Below are 21264 nucleotides of genomic sequence, written 5' to 3' on the forward strand. Positions count from 1 at the left end.
ATGATAGACTGACAAGTTAATTAAGAGTCAATATAAAAATATCTGATATTTTCAAAAAAGAGACAAATGAACATAAGCACGATAAAGAAATGGAAGACTTTTTTTTAATAGGGGGAAGTAACATCGAAAGCTGAAAAACACAATTATCTGAAATCAAAAATACATTTCCCCTCATAGCTCAGTCAGTAAAGAATCTGCCTGCAATAATGCATGCGACCCAGGTTCGATTCCTGGGTTAGGAATATCCCCTGGAGAAGGAAATGGCAACCCACTCCAGTATTCTTGCCTGGAGAATCCCCTGGGCAGAGGACCCTGGCAGGCTACAGTCTATGCGGTCGCAACAGTCAGACATGACTTAGCGACTACACCACCACCACCACAAAAAATACATTGGATGGGATTAAGGGCAGCATAGACACAACAGGAAAAAAAAGACCACTGAACCTGGAAACATAGCAATAAAAACTATCCAAAGCAGGACAGAAAGAAACACAACTAAAAAAACAAAAAAGGTGCATCAGTGACCTGTGAGAAAACACCAAAACTAGTCAAACACAGAAACTGGGAGAGGCAAGAGCAGGAAAAATATTGAAGAAATAATGGCCAAAGTATTTGCTAAAAAGCTATAAATCTACAGAGACCATGTGGAGCCCATAAGTATGAACTCATCCTTTTCAATAAATATCAGCTCAGTTCAGTCATTCAGTCGTGTCTGACTGTGTGACCCCATGGACTGCAGCACACCAGGCTTCCCTGTCCATCACCAACTCCTAGGGCTTGCTCAAACTCATGCCCATCGAGTCGGTGATGCCATCCAATCATCTCATCCTCTGACGCCCCCTTCTCCTCCTGACTTCAATCTTCCCCAGCATCAGGGTCTTTTCATATGAGTCAACTCTTCACATGAGGTGGCCAAAGTATCGGGAGTTTCAGCTTCAGCATCAGTGCTTCCAATGAACACCCAGGACTGATCTCCTTTAGGATGGACTGGTTGGATCTCCTTGTAGCCCAAGGGACTCTCAAGAGTCTTCTCCAACACCACAGTTCAAAAGCATCAATTCTTTGGCACTCAGCTTTCTCTATAATCCAACTCTCACATCCATACATGACTACTAGAAAAACCATAGCTTTGACTAGACAGACCTTTGTTGGCAAAGTAATCTCTCTGCTTTTTAATATGCTGTCTAGGTTGGTCATAGCTTTTCTTCCAAGGAGCAAGTGTCTTTTAATTTCATGGCTGCAGTCACCATCTGCAGTGATTTTGGAGCCCAAGAAAATACAGTCTGTCACTGTTTCTGTTGTTTCCCCATCTATTTGCCATGAAGTGATGGGACCAGATGCCCTGATCTTAATTTTCTGAATGTTGAGTTTTAAGCCAACTTTTTCATTCTCCTCTTTCAATATATATAAGTAAATATAAAAAGAAATACTGATGTTAATGTGTGAGTTTGCATATATACAAGTGTGTGTATTTCCTTGCTTAAACACTGAGAGGGTATGGAAGTGGTTTCTAAACACCCCTCTCCACTGAAAGAACAGCACTCCTAAAGAAACACTCAATTCTAGCGCTGGGGCCAGGGAAGAACAAAGTAACTCTGGAACATTATATTGTGCCAGAAATTAAAAATATGCTCAAAGAATAATAAGAGCACACGAAAAGGACATAGGAAGCTAAACTGACAGTATTTCAACTGGCCAAATTTGGAGCATTTTGAGATTGAAAATAAATAGTCATCCCTTGGTGTCCATGGAGGCACTAATTTCAGGACTCCCACAGTTACCAAGTCCCTGGATGCTCAAGTCGTTTATATAAAATGGTGTAATATTTGTACATAACCTACGCAACACTCCTGTATACTTTAAAACATCTCTAGATTACTTACAGTATCTAATACAATGCAAATACTGTGGAAATTGATGCAAATGCTATGTAAGTAGTTGCTGGTGCTCAGAAAGATTCAAGTTTTGTTTTTTGGACCTTTCTGGAATTTTTTTCCTGAATATTTTCAATCTGCCCTTGGGTGAATCTGTGGGTGCAGAACCCACAGATATGAAAGGCTGAATGTAATGACTTTAACAGATCATAACCCACTGAATGTAATAGGAATTCGCTGTTCCACACTGACTTAAATAAATGAATAAATACTGGGGAGAAGAAAAGGGTCTTCCTTACAGTAAAATGCAAACCAATAAATGTAGAAGGAATGATAAAGTCAGAAAACCACTATTTGGAAACCATCACTGTATAATTAATTCAAGCAAGAAATATCAATGGATATTATAACTGGTGAAAGAACTGGTCTTGAAAAACAAGATTACACAGTCTCACAGTATCTCCTCAAAAACATAGTCATCATTAAAAAAAAAAAAAAAGAAAAAACTTTATTACAATAATGGGTGAAACTGACATTCTTATATAAATAAAAACAGAAAGAATTTGCTTCCAGCTGACCTGCACTGTAATAAATGCTACAAGAAGTTCTTCAAACTAAGAACAAATTTCATCAATGGAAGCTTCAATCTATAGGAAGGGATTAAGAATTCCTGAAATGATAAGCACACGAGTAAATATTCTATATATAGATCTTCTTCTTAATTTCTTTAAAAGATATTATTTAAGGGTCTTTAATAAAAGGCACAGACACACCTTCTTAGAGACTTCATGGAAAGAAACAAGAACGCATACAGGCACAGAGATTTACTGGAGTGAGGAAAAAGGGAGGTTGCTCTCACAGATCTTCTCCATCGTTGAGAGTGACCATTCTCCTGGTATGTCCCACTCTTCTCAGTAAGACTCACACTTCGCTGGTTAATGGCCACGTTTAAAAGGTTAACTGAAGCGCTATCACACATACAATGTAACAGGTAATAAAGGAATGAAATATCAACATTTCAAAGATAGTACCTGGGGGGAAACTATCCTCTTAGGATCAACCATGGGTCTGGAGGTCCCCATTAAGTCATTCAGAGAAGGCTGGCTCTGGGTAAGACTCACCCCTGGTTCCCCCTTTGTCACTCCACTTTCCAAAGTGGAGGTGAGGCCTGGCAGGTGGCAGAGGCAGGCCTCTGATGAATGTCAGGGCCAACTTCCTTTATTATTTTATTCGTCTGGCTAATAGGTGGGTGAGTGAGAAACACATGAATAAACTGGTCATTTGAAATCCAGCTCCCTCGTGTTCTTCACATCAACCTTTTCCATCGATTCATGCTTCTCCCACCCACCGTCCTCCACTTAAACTTCAAGCACTCTCTCTCAACATGACACATGATTTCAGAAGCTTCATTGCTGTTTTGCGAGATTTTGCTCCACCAAGGAAAGCCTCAGGCTCTTTTTAATTGTCAAAACCTCCTTCGTGTACATCATCTTCTTAACAACCAAGCACAGAACTCCCAACAGATCTGCTTAGTACCATTGAAGCTTTTACACTATATATGTTGGTAATAAGACAGTCCCCTTCCTGGCAACAAGACAATATTATGTCTGTATCCAAGGTCAGTTCCAAACAACATCCTATCTGTACACACCACTATGTCCTCACTCTCATGCGCATTTATTTATCACCAGGAGTGAATAGTCTTATAACTGTGATACACAAAACATCAATATTGCAGTTCTCTTGTATTTCATTTCTGTAGAATGACATAAAAAACAGTGAGGTTCATTAAAAAATATAAGTGGTTGCATCTTAAGTAAAAAATTCTCTGGGAATCTAATTTGCATCAAATCTACATTTTGCTTTTGTGCTGTCACAGTCATTTGTTACTACTTTCTAATTTTTTAATTTCTCCTTTTCTCTTAACGTGCATTACATTTCAAAATAAGTTGCTACTTCAGAGACTTCTAGGAAAGAAAGGAAATTCTTTTAGGCTTAAAAGAGGAACCTTGCTAATGTAATGTTACTTGGCATTCATGTGGAACATAAATTATACCCTGCGATGTTTACCCAAAAGGGTTAAGACCAAAGAAAGAATCTGCTTGCTTATAAGAAAAAAAAAAGAAAGAAAAAAATGCACACATTACCTCAGTCAGAGAATCGCCCCAAACTCGCCCAGGCACAGCCTCCGCAGATCACCCACCAGCATTAGCAGTGTATCAGATGACATTACGGAACAATAGTGGACTCTGTGCAGGGCTTGAATATATTGTTTTGAAAGAATACACTGTCATTAACTTGAATAAAGCTTTCTGAAATCAAACCTGTGGGTACAGCCCTCACTGTGTGGCCCTTTTACTACTTTGATAAACAGCCTCATCCCAAAAGCAGCAAAGGAGGAAAAAAAGAGATTAGGAATAAAGGCAACAGTGATGAGTCACCCCTGCCCAGTCCTGCAGGCAGATGCAGGGCTTTATACCAGGCGGAACAACATCAAAGCAGAAGGCTCAGGACTTCCCTCCTGGTGGCCCAGTGTTTAAGAAACCACCTCCCAATGCACGGGACGTGGGTTCCATCCCTGGTCGGGGGAACTAAGATCCCACATGCCATGGGCCAACCAAGCCTGCACACTGCAACTGAGGCTCGACACAGCCAGAAATAATAAGTAAATAATTAAAACAAAAAAAAAGACAGGAGGCTCTGTAAGGAACAAGGCAGCTGAAAATCTAAACCAGCTGACGGCCATCACCCTATTGCCATTTACAGCCTCGTGATTTTTACCATGGGTTTCCCTAGAGTTGGAAACTGAGTTTTGTAATTTTTTTTTAAGAAGTATAACTAACTTCTAATACTATATTTGTTTCAGGTGTACAACAATGATTTGATATTTTTATACCTTACAAAAAGATGACCATGATAAATCTAGGTACCATCTATCAACACAGAGAGTTATTACAGTATTACCAATTATATTCCTCATGCTGTACTTTACACCCTGGGACTTGTCTATTTTATAACTGCAAGTCTGTACCTCTCAACCTCCCCCACAACCCCCTCCCCTCTGGCAACCACCAATGCATTCTCTGCATCTCTGAGTCTGAAACTGAGTCTTATTCCATGTACAAAATAGTTAAAACTCACTATCCAGATGCCAACTGGAGATGGCAGTTCTCTAGGTCATGAACTGAAGCTCTCTAAATGCCAATGTTTAATCTAGAACGTGGAGAGAACAAATGACATCCCTGGCGGTCAGACGGTCAGGATGCTGGACCCCCAATGCAGGGGGCCCAGGGTTCAGTTTCCGGTCAGGGAGCTAGATCCCACATATCGCCGAGGAAAATTCTGGATGCTGCAACTAAGACCCACTGCAGCAAAAGGAAGGAAGGAAGGAAAGATAGAAAAGAAGGGGAAGGGGGAAGTGAGGAAAGAAAGAAGGGAGGAAGTGGGGAACGAAAAACAGGTCACACATAGTATGGGAGGTAAGGATTAGCTACAATTATTGTTAATATCATGACTATACTTACTATTTCCACCCAACTGTCCCCCGGCCTACCTTTTCTGATCACTGTCCGAGACGTTTCTTCTTCATGAGTGAAGTGCGGTAACGTAAATGTTCACTGGCTTTTTTCGTTTCCCTGCAGCCTGGCCACTGCCTCTTGTTGCCGTTTCTGTTTTCACATCACTCTCATAAAGTGATTTTTCTACCTTCAGTAGCCAAATCCCAAGATTCCTCTTAACTACAAGCTACTTATCGCGAGCCTTCCTCTCTCCAGCACCTGTTCTCAATGATCTCAACAACCATGGTTTCAAAGAGGTGAAAACAAAGCCAGGGCAACACAGCCAGTTGGTAGCCAAGTCCCGATTAAAATCCAGGTTATGGAAGCCTTGTAAACTGTTGCTGAGAATATAATTTGGTGCAGCCACTATGGGAAAACAGTCTGGAGGTTCCTTAAAAAACTAAAAATAGTGCTACCGTATGATCCAGCAATCCCACTCCTGCGTACATGTTCAGAAAAAACAAGAACACTAAATTGAAAATATGCATGCACCCCGATGTTCACAGCAGCATGATTTACAAGTAACAAGACATGGAAACAACCAAGTGCTCATCAACAAATTACTGGATTAAGATGTGGTGATGTAGCTACAACGGAATATTAGCCTTAGAAAACAATGAAATGCTGCCATTTGCAGCAACGTGGATGAACCTGGAGAATATTATGCTTCATGACAGAAGTCAGACAGAGAAAAGACAAATACTATACGGTATTACATATATGCAGAATCTAAAAAAAGAATAAAAATGAATGTCTATGCAAAACACAAGCAGACTTACAGATGTAGAAAAAAACAACTTGTAGTTACTAAAGAGGAGACGAAGAGGGGAGGGACAAATTAGAGGTATGAAATTAACACATGCAAACTATTATACATAAAATAGATAAGCCACATGGATACACTGTATAGCACAGGAAATTATGCCCATTATATTGAAATAACCTATAATGGAACATAATCTACAAAATACTGAATCATTATGCCATACACCTGAAATTAACAGACTACTGCAAATCAACTACACTTGGATAAAAAATAATAAAATCCAGGGCACAATGCAACCACGTCCAGCTGTGTTGCATTAACTGCAGTGCACTAACTATTCACTCCCAGGGTTCCCAGAGACGATTTTAAATCTGAGGTTAACGTGCCTTGACACCAAACCTTCTTTCTTATAGATGCTTCTCCTACTAGTCAACTTATCATAAAGTAGGAGTTAGTTCAAATGCTCAAAGAAGAAACAGTAATTCCAGAAAAATATTAAATATATCTCAAAGTTGGGGGGAGCGGTTTTAAGTTTTTTGTTTGCTTTCAGAATTTCCCTAAAGTGGGACGGGGGCTTTCCTTGTGGCTCAGACATTAAAAGAATCTGCCTGAAAAAAAAAAAAAAAAAAAGAATCTGCCTGCAATGCAGGAGACCCAGGTTCAATCCCTGGGTTTGGAAGATCCCCCTGGAGAAGGGAATGGCTCCCCACTTCAGTATTCCTGCCTGGAGAATCCCATGGACAGAGGAGCCTGGTGGGCAACAGTGCAATGAGTCACAAAGAATCAGACGCAGCTTCATGATGAACACTTTCACTTCTTAAAGGGGGGACAAAAATAGATCACACCGGCCTCAACCAGTTCTATAAATGTAAGATGTTTTCTATATTATACTACACCAGGTTAAGTAAACCAGGGTAGGTCAACTAAATCATTTATAGTTCCTCACTTTTTGTGAGGAGAGGAAGACAGAAAGACTTTGGGAGGAGAGAGGGCATAGTTAACAGGAAGAAGAGGCATGATCAGGGTGACTGTGAGCAGCACTACCTGCAACTCCAGAAGCGATCAGGACAGAACACAAGTGTCCACCTCTAAGTTTCTGAAGATAAAGGTGTATCTTTTAAATCTGATTGCACAAGGATATATGATGATGGAAAATTCATTAATGCTGGCTTCTTTGGAGAATCACATACTCCTCAAAACAACAGAAACTAATGAGAAGATGGGTAACAGGATACAACGTGCTGTTTTGTGTAAGAACCAGACGAGTTTACTGAAGTCTAACAATGAGGCCTATGGGGAAAGACTAAAAGCTTGCATTTCCTCATCTGTAAAGCAGATGAAGCACTGGGAAGAATGAGATGGTACACGGATCATTTCTAAAGCACCATTTGGTGCTTTATTTTTGTTTTTTAAGAATAGCGTGAAATAGTGTAACGAGTAGATTTGACATCAGTGATACAGGCTGAAGTTGAACCTCTATCTGCTAGTTGTCTTATCAGGCACAAATCATTCAAACATATGTAATGATGTAAGAACTAAATGTATTAACTAAAGAGTATTAACTAAAGTATGTATTAACTAAAGATGTATTAACTAAAAAGTTAATATATATGTTGTGTAGGGGAAGGAAGCTTTTAATATAAATAGTTCTATAAATGTAAGATGTTTTCTATTATATTGGACCAGGTTAAGTAAACCAGGGAAGGTCGACTGAATCATTTATAGTTCCTCATTTTTTGTGTGGAGAGGAAGACAGAAAGAGTGATTCTTACAGCAGAAACCCCATTCAGTTAAGAGAAAATCACTGGTCTTTGCGACACCCACATATACTTTATAAGTGTGCTAGTTGCTCAGTTGTATCTGACTCTTTGTGACCCATGGACTCTAGTCAACCAGGCTCCTCTGTGCGTGGAATTCTCCAGGCAAGAATTCTGGAGAGGGTTGCCATGCCCTTCTCCAAGGGGTCTTCGCAGTCCAGGGAATGAACCCAAGTCTCCCACACTGCAGGCAGATTCTTTACCATCTGAGCCACCAGGGAAGCCCAGAGTGACCTAGAGATATCAATGAAGTATAATTGTCCTATTGTGTCAGTTAGGATCTCTGTTACCTTACTGACTTTCTGTCTGGAAGGTCTGTCCCCTGATATCAGTGGGGGACTTACTATATTCAATATCCTGTAATAACCTATAATGGAAAAGAATCTGAAAAAGAATATACTCACACACAAACCCAACTGGATCACTTTGCAGTATACCTGAAATCTTGTAAATCAACTCTATCAAACACAATCAAACAAATCAATCAATCAAACTCAATCTTGTAAATCAACTATACATCAATAAATTTTCTTTAATGCAAACCCTTACCTTTCAAGAGTGGCTGGAAGGTTGGAATCTCTTGCAACTTGATGACATCAGGATCGTTGCTGACGTTCCTTGAGGCCTGGGAGCCTTGAGCTACAACCACGATATCGTCCATCTTGGCTCTATGCTTAGCTGGAGAAGGGGTCACTGAAAATAAAGTTACATCACTCAGGAGTTGCATGTTATTTAGCCACCTCTGTCTCAACAAGGCTGTTTTCACTGTAGTCATTAAAAAGGACATTCTTACACACAAAAAAATGCTAACCGTACTTACGCTGTGGTGGGGGCTGGGGTAGGGAAGATGAATTACAGAGGACCTCTGTTTTCTATGGTATTAAAAAAATCCTCAAACTTTACAGGGACATATGCCATCTATTGGAGAAGGAAATGGCAACCCACTCCAGTATTCTTGCCTGGAGAATTCTATGGACCCAAGAGCCTAGTGGGCTACGGTCCATTGGGTCGCAAAGAGTCGGATATGAATAAGCAACTAACACACACGTGCCAACTATAAAAGTGCTTCTGTAACTAAAAGTTTATTCAGCCACAAAATAAGCAGATTGTTTTTAATTTTTGCTTCTTTGATCCTCCTTATGTTTGTCCCTATTTCCCAATGAGAAAATAAGGGCACAAGATTTAGCTGTGACTTACTCAAGGTCAACAGTGCTAGAGACAGAGTTAAGAAGGGAATGGGAGATAAATGGATTATTAGTATACATAGCCCATCCCTGCCATGCTGGGGTTGCAAAGCTGTAGCCACCCTACCACAGTAAGCCTGGTATGTTGAATAGATCCTAGTTACAGCAAAAAAAAAAAAAACAAACCCTGATTCTCAACCCTAGACAACCACACCAGCCCCCTCGCCCCTTAAAGTCACAGGGCAGAAAGAACCAGTGGGACAATGGTAGGCTGAGCCAAAATTAAGAAATTTGAAGGACTGCTAAAGAGGCAGATCAATTTCAGGTTTCTAGGCAAATGTAATCCATTTAGAAGGAAGTGATTTAAGGACACCCCAGACCAAGACATCCTGCATTCCCAAACATCTTCTGGTTGGGGCAAGAATGAATCTTTATTGTTTTACACTCTAGAAAGTAGTATTTGCAGGATTACCATAATCATGACTCAAAGGTTGATCCAAACATGCCATAGAACCATCCTGCCTCCTGCAGGATAAAGTCTCTGGAGGCTTGGCCTTCACTCTTAGAATCCCAGCTGCTTTCACTGCTCTTCAAGAAATCTCTCTTCGCCTCTTTTGGTAATTTACCTAATGTTTTTACAAACCTCAAGTCAGAAATCTTTCCTGGGACAAAGTGATTCCTCCATCCCCAGACTCCAGAGGAAAACAGACTTCACGCGATTCTAGGTAGCCTCTAGTACTTGTCTGTAAAATGGGGCTACTGAGAGGATTAAACATGAACACATGTGACGCACTCAGCCTATACGATTCGGCAGTATTAGTATGCGCTGGTGCTGGTCAGAGCCCATGCTGCTGGTTAGAAGGCGAACAAGCCTATTAAAAAGATGACACACTTCTTGCAAAATATGATTCTGGCCTGACACAGAGGCAAGAAAGTAAAGGGTAACAATTATTACCGTATTTGTTATAAGATACTGCATTCTGGATCTTCCAAAGAAATAAAAATGTAGCCGTAGATACTGCCCCCAGAATGGTCTGAACTAGCCTTGAAGGTCACATTTCAGTGTGGAATACCTCTAGCTCTGTTAACTTCTACATTTCTGAATTACACGTCCTACCAAGGTCAGAGCAGGCCCCAGATATAAGCCAGTTTCGATTAACCACTCCAGAGCTTACTATCCAGGGCAGCCCCAGTGGTGCGAGGGTTTGGTGTGTAAGAAATAAAAAATAAAGGCGAGAATGATCCTCAATTAAGCATCATCTATCTTATTAATTGAGCGCTCACTACATTACAGGAACAAAATTCCTCCCATTTCTACACTAAACTCGAAGAAAATCTAAAAAATATGGACGGGGAAAGAGTAGGGCAAAACATCAGAACTTGCCTTCATGACCAACTTTTATATGAGAAAGGGAGCCGAGACACCATTCGATGGGAAGATGCAGTTTCTGGACATGTTCGCACCCAAGGGTTCAAAGCGACGTACACCTGTCACACGCCCCTTCTGAAAAGGAATTTCTAGGATCCACTTTTAAGGAGGAATCTGTTCTTTGAGATTCTATGACCTATCCACTGTACGACCGCAATCTCACCTCGACAGTCATGAATACTAAAGCCAAATATTAACTAGAACGTCTTTCAAGGAGTAAGCTGCAGCTGAGACAAATGGCTGTTTTGAAAATCAAAAATGGGCTTGGGCGCCCACGCTGGCTTAGCTTGTAATCACAGCACTGGGTTCCATCAGGGAAATTAAGGCTAGGACAGATAATAGATTTTTTTTTTTTTTGGCTTTTTTTAAGAAAAAAAGTACCGCGAGAGCTTTCTGTGTGTTTCCGTCCGCCGGTCCCGGTTCCCAGCACGCTGGGAAGGCAGCCCTCCCGGCAAGCAGGCAGGGCTGGCTGGAGGAGGGTGGAAGTAGTTAGGACACCGACCTGAGGAGTTCAGATCGTTGGGTCGGCTCTCGGCCTCGGAGCTCTGCTCACTGCCCATGGTGCCGGCAGCGGTGGCAGCGGAGGAACGACGGAACGGGCGGCGACAGCTCAGGCGGAGGGGCGACAGAGCAGGGACTGGGGGACCAAGGTGCGGAGGCTACACCGGCGATGTGGGGACAACGCGCCCAGCCCACGCGTGGGCGCGGACGGTGGGGACTGAGAGGCCCTATTTGGGGAAGGCTTGCAGGGAGGCGCCGCGGGGCTGCACGCCGCTCGCCCGCCCGCCTTCTTTGGGGAAACCAAAGGCAAGAAGGCGGGTTAACGCCGGGAACCAGCCACGCCTGCGACCGGCGGGCGGCGCCGCAATCACTCACTCGCTCCAGGGGCCGCAGGTTCTTTCCTTCCGCGACGCGGATTGGCAGCGACGGCTGCGACCGGCGGTCAGTTCCGGGTTAGAGTGCCCCGCCCCCTGCCCGAGGGAGGGCGGGGACACTGGGTTAGCGTGCTACCCAGGACAGCGGGCGCAGCCTTAAAGGGCCAGATGGCCTTAAACGCAGAGCCTCTCCTAAGATTGAGGCGGTTCCTATGGTAGTGATGCGATTCACCTTTAAGCATCCTCTACACGCTAGGCACGTTTCCTCTATAGTTAGAAATTTACTAATAGGTTTTGGAGGGGTTTGTTTTTGCCAGTGTTTGGGTTTGCTTTTTTTTTTTTTTAATGTATTATCTTTTTCATTTTTTAAAATGACCTTTGTTTATATTTATTTTTTGTTGTGCTGGGTCTTCCTTGCAGTGGGAGAGCTTTCTCCAGTTGCGTGGTACAGCGGCTACTCTTTACTAAGGTGCCTGAGCTTCGCATTGGCTTCTCTTGTTGTACAACTTGGGCTCTAGATCACTGATTCAGTAGTTGTGGTGCATGGGCTTAGTTGTCCTACAACATGTAAGATCTTCCCAGACCAGGGATTGAACCCCTGTCCCCTTGCATTGGCTGGCAGATTCTTTACCACTAAGCCACTGTGCTATGCTTAGTCACTCAGTCCTGAACGACTCTTTGTGATCCCATGGACTACACCAGGCTCCTCTGTCCATGGGGAATCTCCAAGCAAGAATACTGGAATAGGTTGCCATGCCCTCCTCGAGAGGATCTTCCCAACCCATTGATCCAGCCTAGGTTTCCTGCATTGCAGGCGGATTCTTTACCATAGGAGCCACTAGGGAAGCCCTTTTGATATTTTTAAAAATTGAGATGTAATTGACATATAACATTATGTTAGTTTCAGATGTACAACATTATGACTTGATATTTGCACATGTATGCTGCAACATTTTAAATCCTCTTTTACAGATGGAAAAAGAGAGGTGCTGGATAGACTTAGGTTTGAAATCCACAACATCAAAACACAAAGTTCCTATTGTAGTTCCAAAAGCTGGGAGTTTGGCAGCGGCAACCATACGAAAAACCATCCTAGATGGTGTAGGAAGGAGCTGGAAATGAGAGAAGAATGAATAGAAAATGCTGATTCTTGTGTTAGGGTGTTTGCGCGTCTTCAAAGGAAAGTGGATGCCCCAAGTCTACTTTCTGGGAACTTTGACAGTTACCCACAGGCATTCTGAAAGTAGAAAAGGCAAGAAGGAAGTAGAGATAATGTGTAACACAGACTGTCAACGTTGACAGGTCAAGGATGTCAAGGTAGCAATGCTTTCCCATTCAGGAGTTGGGTGGCTATGGCATTTTCAGAACTTTAAAGCTCATGTTGTTTGTTTCACGAAATTTTCAGCTAATGCCCTGAGTTTTCAAATAAACTATGATTTCATTATATATATATAATATATATGTATTATATATATATATATTTACAAATTGAGTCAAAATGTTATTTTTTTAATTTTTAAAAAGTTTTTATTTTATATTGGTGTATAAGCCAATTGGGCTTCCCAGGTGGCGCAAGTGGTAAAGAACCCGCCTGCCAATGCAGAAGACATAAAAGCTGCAGGTTTGATTCCTGGGTTGGGAAGATCCCCTGAAGGAGGGGCATGGCAACCCACTCCAGTATTCTTGCCTGGAGAATCCCATGGACAGAGATGCCTGGTGGGCCATAGTTCATAGGGTTGCAAAGACTCGGACACAAGTGAAATGACTTAGCATTCATAAGCCGATTAACAATGTTTGTAATAGTTTCAGACGGGGAAAAGGGGAAGGCATGAATAGGCTAAACACAGGATTTGGGGGGCAGTGAAAATACTCTGTATGAAAACTGTAATGGTGGATACATATCATTATGTATTTGCCAAGCCTACAGAATGTACAGCACTAGGAATGAACTAGGTCATTGAACTAGCACTAGGTCAATGAACTAGCACTAGGAATGACCTAGTACAGCACTAGGTCAACTAGAGACTTGGAAGGATTTTGGTGGGTGAGTACAGGTTCATTGTATGCACACATGTGTGAGCTCCATTGCAGGGTTGTGTCTGACTCTTTGCAGCCCGATGGACCATAGTTCGCCAGGCTCCTCTGTCTATGGGATTTTTCAGGCAAGAATATTGGAGTGGGTTACCATTTCCTCTCCAGGGGATCTTCTCAACCCAGGGTTCGAACCTGTGTCTCTTGCATCTCCTGCATTGGCAAGTGGATTCTTTACAGAGCCACCCGGGAAACCTGTGTAACAAATATACCTCTCCTCTGCAGGATGTTGGTAATAGAGCCGGCTATGCACAGATGGGGGCGGGGCCCATGGGAAATCTCTGTACCTTCTTCTCAATTTTGCTGTGAACCTGAAGGTGCCCTCTTCATACCGTTCACAGGGTTCTTATTTTCTTGGGCTCCAAAATCACTGCAGATGGTGACTGCAGCCATGAAATTAAAAGATGCTTGCTGCTTGTAAGAAAAGCTATGACAAACCTCTACAGCATATTAAAAAGCAAAGACATTACTTTGCCGACAATTGTCCATATAGTCAAAGCTATGATTTTCCAGTAGTCACATATGGATATGAGAGTTGGAACATAAAGAAGGCTGAGCACCAAAGAACTGATTCTTTTGAACTGTGGTGTTGGAGAAGACTCTTGAGAGTCCCCTGGACTGCAAGGAGATCAAACCAGTCAATCCTAAAGGAAATCAATCCTGAATATTCATTGGAAGGACTGATGCTGAAGCTGAAGCTCTAATACTTTGGCCACCTGATGCAGAGAGCCAACTCATTGGAATAGACTCTGATGCTGGAAAAAGTTGAGGGCAGAAGGAGAAGAGAGTGACAGAGATGGTTGAATGGCATCACTGACTCAATGGACATGAGTTTGAGTAAGGTCCGGGAGATGGTGAAGGACAGGGAAGCCTGGCATGCTGCAGTCCATGGGGTTGCAAAGAGTCCAACATAACTGAGCAACCAAACAACAAAGGTGCTCTTAAAAAACAAAGTCAACAATTTTTTAACTTACGCACCTCTTCCCAGAAATCCAGATTAGATGTCCCCCTCATGAGCTTCCTTAGCTAGCTTTTTCTAATATAACATGTAGTCTTTACACAATCATTAATTTACCTGTGTTTCTCCCCACCGAACTATAACTGAACTACAAGGATGTGTTTCTCCCCACTAAACTATGACTGAAATACAAGGATCTTGAAGGTAGGTGTGTAGCCGAGCAGGACCCACTGGGGCCTTCCCAGGACAGGCCCCTCCTCGACATCCTCTGTGGTAGTTCAGTCATATTTCATAAGGTTTTCAGATGCTAAAAACCACCGCCAACTTCTTCCAAATGGAAGAAATTAACTACTTGATGATAGTAAGTAAATAGCTCTTAATCCTTTTGGCACCTAAGGATTGATAATGTTACCCCACCATCAACCAGTCAGAGAAATATGCCCAAATGATCACATACCCTGGGACCCTCCATCACTTGGCCTTTAAAAATGCTTTGCTGAAATCCTTTAGGGAATTAGGGAATTTTGGGGGGTGGGGGGCACAGCCACCTGTTTTCCTAGCATGGCCCTGCCATACACCTTTCTCTGCTCCACACTCCAAACTCTGACATTTTGTTTTGTTTGATCTCACTGTGCGTCGACCACATGAACTTGTGTTTGTTAACAGTGTCTTATTGGTCTTTAATTTCCCAGTGCAGGTGCTTAATGTATATTTTCTGACTAAAACACCTTAAAAAAAAATCTGCCTCTAAATAAACGGAGAGGTACTGTATTGGCAGAAGAGGATTAAGACTCTCTTCATATATGGTAGAATATTGTATATGTGCGTCAGTCGCTCAGTCGTGTCCACCTCTTTGTGACCCCATGGACTCTCGCCAGGCTTCTCTGTTGATGGAATTCTCCAGACCAGAATACTGGAGAGGGTTGCCATTCTCTTCTCCAGGGGATCTTCCCAGTCCAGGGATCGAACCTGGGTCTCCTGCATTGCAGGCAGATTCTTTACCATCTGAGCCACCAGGAAGCCATTACTCAGCCATGAAAAGGAACAAAACTGTTCCTTGTAGAGACCTAGATGGACCTAGAGACTGTCATACGGAGTGAAGTAAGTCAGAAAGAGAAAAGCATCATATGTTATTGCATATATATGTAATCTAGAAAAATAGTATGGTGGTTTAATTGCTCAGTTGTGTCCAACGCTTGTGAAGCCATGGACTGTAGCCCGTCAGGCTTCTCTGTCCATGGGATTCTCCAGGCAAAAATACTGGAGTGGGTTGCCATTTCCTTCTCCAAAGGGAACCTTCCTGACCCGGGAATCGAACTCGGGTCTCCTGATCTCATTTACAGGGCCGGAATAGACACAGACATGGAGAACAAATGTATGGACACCAAGGGTGGAGGAAGGGGTGGGATAAACTGGGAGATGGGGGTTGACACATTTACACTATTGTGTGTGTGTGTGTTGCTCAGTCACGTCTGACTCTTTGCGACCCCATGGACTGTAGCTCTCCAGGCTCCTCTGTCCATGGATTTCTCCAGGCAAGAATTCTGGAGTGGGTTGCCATTCCCTTGTCCACACTATTGTTGCTCTGTTTTAAATAGATAACTAACGAGAACCTACTGTATAGCTCGGGGAACACTACTCATGCTCTGTGATGAGCGAATGGGAAGGAAATCCAAATCCGAGGGGATATATGTGTACACATAACGGACTCACTTTGCTATGCAGCAGAAACTAACGCAGCATTGTAAATCAACCATATTCTAATAAAAATTATTTTCAAAACAAGAATCTTTTCAGCAATGAGGTGGCATTTCTAATTTTAAACTCCAGGTCTGTATCAATAGAAAATTTGTCTTTAATCATTGTTTTCATCAATGTCTTCTGTTCACTGTCATAACTGAAAAATCACTTAACATTAACCATTCATTGTATCCAAGCCTTGAATCTGAAGTTTCTTTCTTTCATTTTTTTTTCACAAAAGTTTATTCTTAAATGTACAATAGGTTCCAAGGCAACACGTCATTCTAGCTATAGGTGGCAACAGATATTATGGCAGGGGATCCAGGTGATTAAACAGGAATGGAACTAAAGGTCATCATTGCCTCGGGCATAAGGAACAGCTTACTTTTTGCCAGATTTCTTAATTCCACTGGTGGCCAGGGGGCCTTTCCCCTTGGCCTTTGCTTTTAGCTCCTCGAGTTTCTTCTGCTCCTCCGGCTTCTGCTTGAATGCCTTATCTTCCTCATCCATCTCCTTGGTTTGCTTCTTGGGCTGCTTCAGGGGCTTCTTCTTGCCACCTTCGTGGCCCGACATGGCGCCTGCCGCCCCTTCCCCCGAATCTGAAGTTTCTAAGTGGGGAAAGATCTACTTAGCTCCTAGAGTGAAAGGAGAGTCCAAGAGTGTGGCCTCGATATGTACCGGACCCACATGTATATCATCTATGGAGAGAAAACGTACTAAGTGCATCAGTCACTGATTGCAATAGGAAAATTGCTCCAATGGTAATTCACTCTGGAGTTTCCTTTGGTAACCTTTCAAAACAAATATTTGCAACGTTATTGAAATTCAAGAGCAGGTCATCCTTTGGCTACAACTAGTTGAGTTAGTTTCACACAATGGACCATTGTTCACAGGCATCTCTAGCACCACACGCCTCCAGTAGCTATTGGTTAAAACTAGAGCTGTGGTTCTTAGGCCTAGAATAACAATCTACAGCTGCATGGTGCCTTAGGCTTGAAAGCTCTTTCATATTGACCGAAGTAGAGATACTGTGAAGGGTTAGAACCTCAGCAAGTTAGGTGTCAAAGGTTTAGTAACTTTGCGCTTGTTCTCCTGTATATGGGGGTGGGTGGAGCAAGCATTGATTTATAGACACACTTATAAAACCTATAACCTAGTCTTTCTTTTCCACTCATGCAATCAACAAATATATTTTCATTAAATATTTACTATTATGTGTACGTGCAGGCTCAGTCACTCAGTCATGTTTGGCCCTTTGCAAAACCCATGGACTATAGCCCTGTAGCCAGGCTCCTCTGTCCATGGGATTCTCCAGGCAAGAATACTGGAGTGGGTTGCCATTTCCTTCTCCAGAGGATCTTTCCCACCAAGGGATCGAACCAGAGTCTCTTGTGCCTCCTGCATTGGCAGGCAGATTCTTTACCACTGTACCACCGGGGAAGCCCTCATTATGTACCAGGTACTATGCTAAATATTAGGGGTGACATTTTAATAATAGACACCATTGTTTTCAATAATAGATACTGTGTGGATCACAACTAACTGTGGAAAACTCTTAAAGAGATGGGAATACCAGACCACCTTACCTATCTCCTGAGAAACCTGAATGTGGGTCAAGCAGCAATAGTTAGACCCTTACAAGGAACAACTGACTGGTTCAAAATTGGGAAAGGAGTATGACAAGGCTGTATATTGCCACTCTGTTTATTTAACTTATATGTAGAGTACATCATGCAAAATGTGGATGAATCAAACTGGAATCAAGATTGCTGTGAGAAATATCAGCAGCCTCAGATATGCAGATGATACCACCCTAAAGGCAAAAAGTGAGGAAGAACTAGAAAACCTCTTGATGAGGGTGAAAGAGAAGAGTGAAAAACTGGCAAAAAACTAAGATCTTGGCATCTGGTCCTATCACTTCATGGCAAATAGAAGGAGAAAATGTAGAAGTAATGACAGATTTTGTTTTCTTGGGCTCCAAAATCACTGCAGACGGTGACTGTAGCCATGAAATTAAAAGACACTTGCTCCTTGGAAGGAAAGCTATGACAAACCTAGACAGCATATTAAAAAGCAAAGATATCACTTTACCAAGAAAGGTCCGTATAGTCAAAGCTATGGTTTTTTCAGTAGTCATGAGTTGAAGTATAAGAAAGGCTGAGCACTGAAGAATTGATGCTTTCAAATTGTGATGCTGGAGAAGATTCTTGAGAGTCCCTTGGACTGCAAGGATATCAAACAGGTCAATCCTACAGGAAATCAGTCCTGAAGATTCATTGGAAGGATTGATGCTGAAGCTGAAGCTCCAATGCTTTGGCAACCTGATTCGAAGAGCTGACTCGTTGGAATAGAACCTGATGCTGTGAAAGATTGAAGGCAGGAGGAGAAGAGGGCGGGTGACATCACTGACTCAATGGACATGAATTTGAGCAAACTTGGGGAGATAGTGAGGACAATGAACCCTGGTGTGCTGCAGTTCATGGGGTCACAAAGAGTCAGACACGACTTAGTGAGGGAAAAACAACCATTGTTTTCATCATTATTATTCATACCTATAAACAATAAATCCTGCCCAATCCCAATGCCTTGCTGGAGTCTTGATTTGCACATTAGCTCAAGTGCAAATGAAGAACTCTAAATGAAGAACTCCAACCTAATGAAGAACTCTCCACGCTTTGAACGATTGAATAAGATTCTCTTAACTATGCCTCATATAGAAGGCCCTGCAGACTCTTGAATGTGAAGAACGTTTGATCAGAGGTTGCCTCTGGGGAGGAGAACTAGATTGGGACACAGGGTGAGAGGCAGGGTTTTCACTCTACAGGTGTATCTGAGTTCAGCACAGTTCAGTACCAGACCACCAAAACAAGGCAGATATCTCAGTAAAGTCACACAATGTTTTTTTGGTTTCCCAGTGCCTATAAAAGTTGTGTTTGGGGAAGCCCAGGTGGCTCAGTGGTAAAGAATCTGCCTGCCAATGCATGTGATGAGAGTTCATCCCTGCGTGGGGGAAGGTCCCCTGGAGAAGGAAATGGCAACCCACTCCAGCATTCTTGCCTGGAGAATCCCAGGGACAGAGGAGCCTGGTGGGCTACAGTCCATGGGGTCACAAGAGTTTGACACGACTGAGCAACTGAATAGCAGAAGCAGCAACATAAACATTATGCTTACACTGTATTGTGGTTTATTAAGTGCGTAATGGTGTTACACCTAAAAATATACATCCATTAATGTTAAAATGTTGCTTTAAAAAATGATAGCTATCATCATAACCTTTGGGCTTCCCTAGTGACTGAGTGGTAAAGAATCCATCTGCCAATGCAGGAGATGTGGGTTCCATCCCAGCGTCAGGAAGATCCCCTGAAGAAGGAAACGGCAGTCCACTCCAGCATTCTTGCCTGGAGAATCCCATGGACAGAGAAGCCTGGTGGGCTACAGTCACAGGGTTGCAAGAGTCAGACAGGATTTATCGACTAAGCAATAACAATCATCATAACATTTAGCAAGTTACAGCAGTAACATCAAAGATCACTGATGACAAATCATAATACTAATAAACATAATAATAATGAATAAGTTTTAACTGTTGGGAGAATCACCAAAAGGTGGCGCAGAGATACAGATACTGTTGGAAACATGGCCCCAATAGACTCACTCCAGGCAGGATTGCCACAAACCTTCAGTTGTTTTTTTTTTTTAATGCAAAATCTGCTAAGTGCAGTCAAAGGAGGTACGTCTGATGATGTACATTTTGTACTGCTTGACTTCCATCATGGGTTATTTGCGCGGTTCTCAGGGAATCCGAAGATGCAGACCCTCAAGCATACACCAGGGTTGAGCCCCCCGTCCTGGCTGCACGCACAGCCTGGATCCCGGGCATCGATGGGTGAGTGGGGAGGTGTGGGAGGGGTTCCCGGCTCTCCGCGGTGCCCAGGGGACCTTTCCAGGTTGCTGGGAAGCAGCTCCGGGTTGCAGGGCGGGAACCTGCCCTTCCCCCTCCGGCAAACTTTCGGCCGCCGCAACGGAAGCAGGAACTCGTGAACCACAAACCCGAGGCTAAGCGCGAGCTGCGGAGCCTCGGAGCCCCTAGCAGACCCGCCGCCGCTTCCCGGAACGTGCGGGGCTGCCCTGAAAGTGCAGGGCAGCAGGACCTCGGCCTCCGGTTGCCAGGTAAAGGCTCTTCTCCATCGATCCCCCGCCCCCAGCCCCTGCGGACAGCATCACCACCTGACCACCTTTCCCGGGGCGAGGTTCCCCCGCCCGTCCGGGAGCGCGGACCACCGGGTTGGAGCAGGGAGGGGCTGAGCGGATGCTGTTGACCTCTGTATCCCCGAGGGGGGTCCCAGGGCAAGCCAGCTACTGCGGCAAAAGAATCATTTCGTGAGCCCGGTGTACTTCCTCAAGGAAAGGGCAAATTTCCCTTGTTCTCTTGTATTCTTTGTCTCCTGTATTCATCCAACTTGCTAATTGTCTAATACTCTGTAAGGGGTGTGTGTGTGTGTGTGTGTGTGTGTGTGTGTGCGCGTGCAGTTATAAACACTGATAAATTAAGTTAGATTATGCTATGAGAAAAAATGATTTACAATATTGACCGAGTGATTGCTGGTAAGATCCCATGACTCTATTCAGCAGGTGTGAAAGCTCAGGTGCGTCTTCTTCCCACCTGTATCCCACTAGTTTTCAACAGAATTCCACTTCACTTTGAACCTTTTTTTGTTTAACTGTGTGCTTGTTTTGATCTTTTTTGTTTTGTTTTGATCTTTTTGTTGTGGTAAAATACACGTAACAAGAGCTTCCCTGGTGGCTCAGACTATAAAGAACCGCTGGCAATGCGGGAGACCTGGGTTGGACCCCTGGGTCAGGAAGATCCCCTGGAGGAGGTCATGGCAACCCACTCCAGTATTCTTGCCTGGAGAATCCTTTGGACAGAGGAGCCTGGAGGGCTACAGTCCATGGGGCGGCAAAGAGTTGGA

General features: G+C 43.2%; 3 protein-coding genes across 4 annotated transcripts in view; 1 reads left to right on the plus strand and 2 right to left on the minus strand.

Annotated features, from left to right (window-relative positions):
* The window catches only part of BORCS5 (BLOC-1 related complex subunit 5), a 97139-nt gene extending 85559 nt beyond the window's left edge, over nt 1-11580 (minus strand). Inside the window, exons 1-2 of one of the 2 annotated variants that reach the window (XM_065941133.1) lie at nt 11504-11580; nt 8564-8707 (exon numbers count right to left, since the gene is read on the minus strand). In XM_065941133.1, coding sequence (XP_065797205.1) covers nt 8564-8707; nt 11504 — 145 coding nt within the window. In that variant the 5' untranslated portion in view covers nt 11505-11580. The other variant, XM_065941124.1, reaches the window with a different exon arrangement.
* A 5092-nt stretch (nt 11581-16672) lies between these two features.
* On the minus strand, nt 16673-16872 carry LOC136159730 (translation machinery-associated protein 7-like). Its single transcript, XM_065922258.1, has one exon. It carries the CDS (start codon nt 16862-16864, stop codon nt 16673-16675), a length of 192 nt encoding a protein of 63 aa, XP_065778330.1. The 5' UTR covers nt 16865-16872.
* A 3398-nt stretch (nt 16873-20270) lies between these two features.
* Nucleotides 20271-21264, plus strand: part of MANSC1 (MANSC domain containing 1) — a 29118-nt gene continuing 28124 nt past the window's right edge. Inside the window, exon 1 of the mRNA XM_065941170.1 lies at nt 20271-20461. The gene's annotated coding sequence lies outside the window, so the exon portion shown is untranslated. The remainder of the gene's footprint in view (nt 20462-21264) is intronic.

The sequence above is a fragment of the Muntiacus reevesi genome, chromosome 1 (genome assembly GCF_963930625.1).
Source record: "Muntiacus reevesi chromosome 1, mMunRee1.1, whole genome shotgun sequence".
NCBI lineage: Eukaryota > Metazoa > Chordata > Mammalia > Artiodactyla > Cervidae > Muntiacus > Muntiacus reevesi.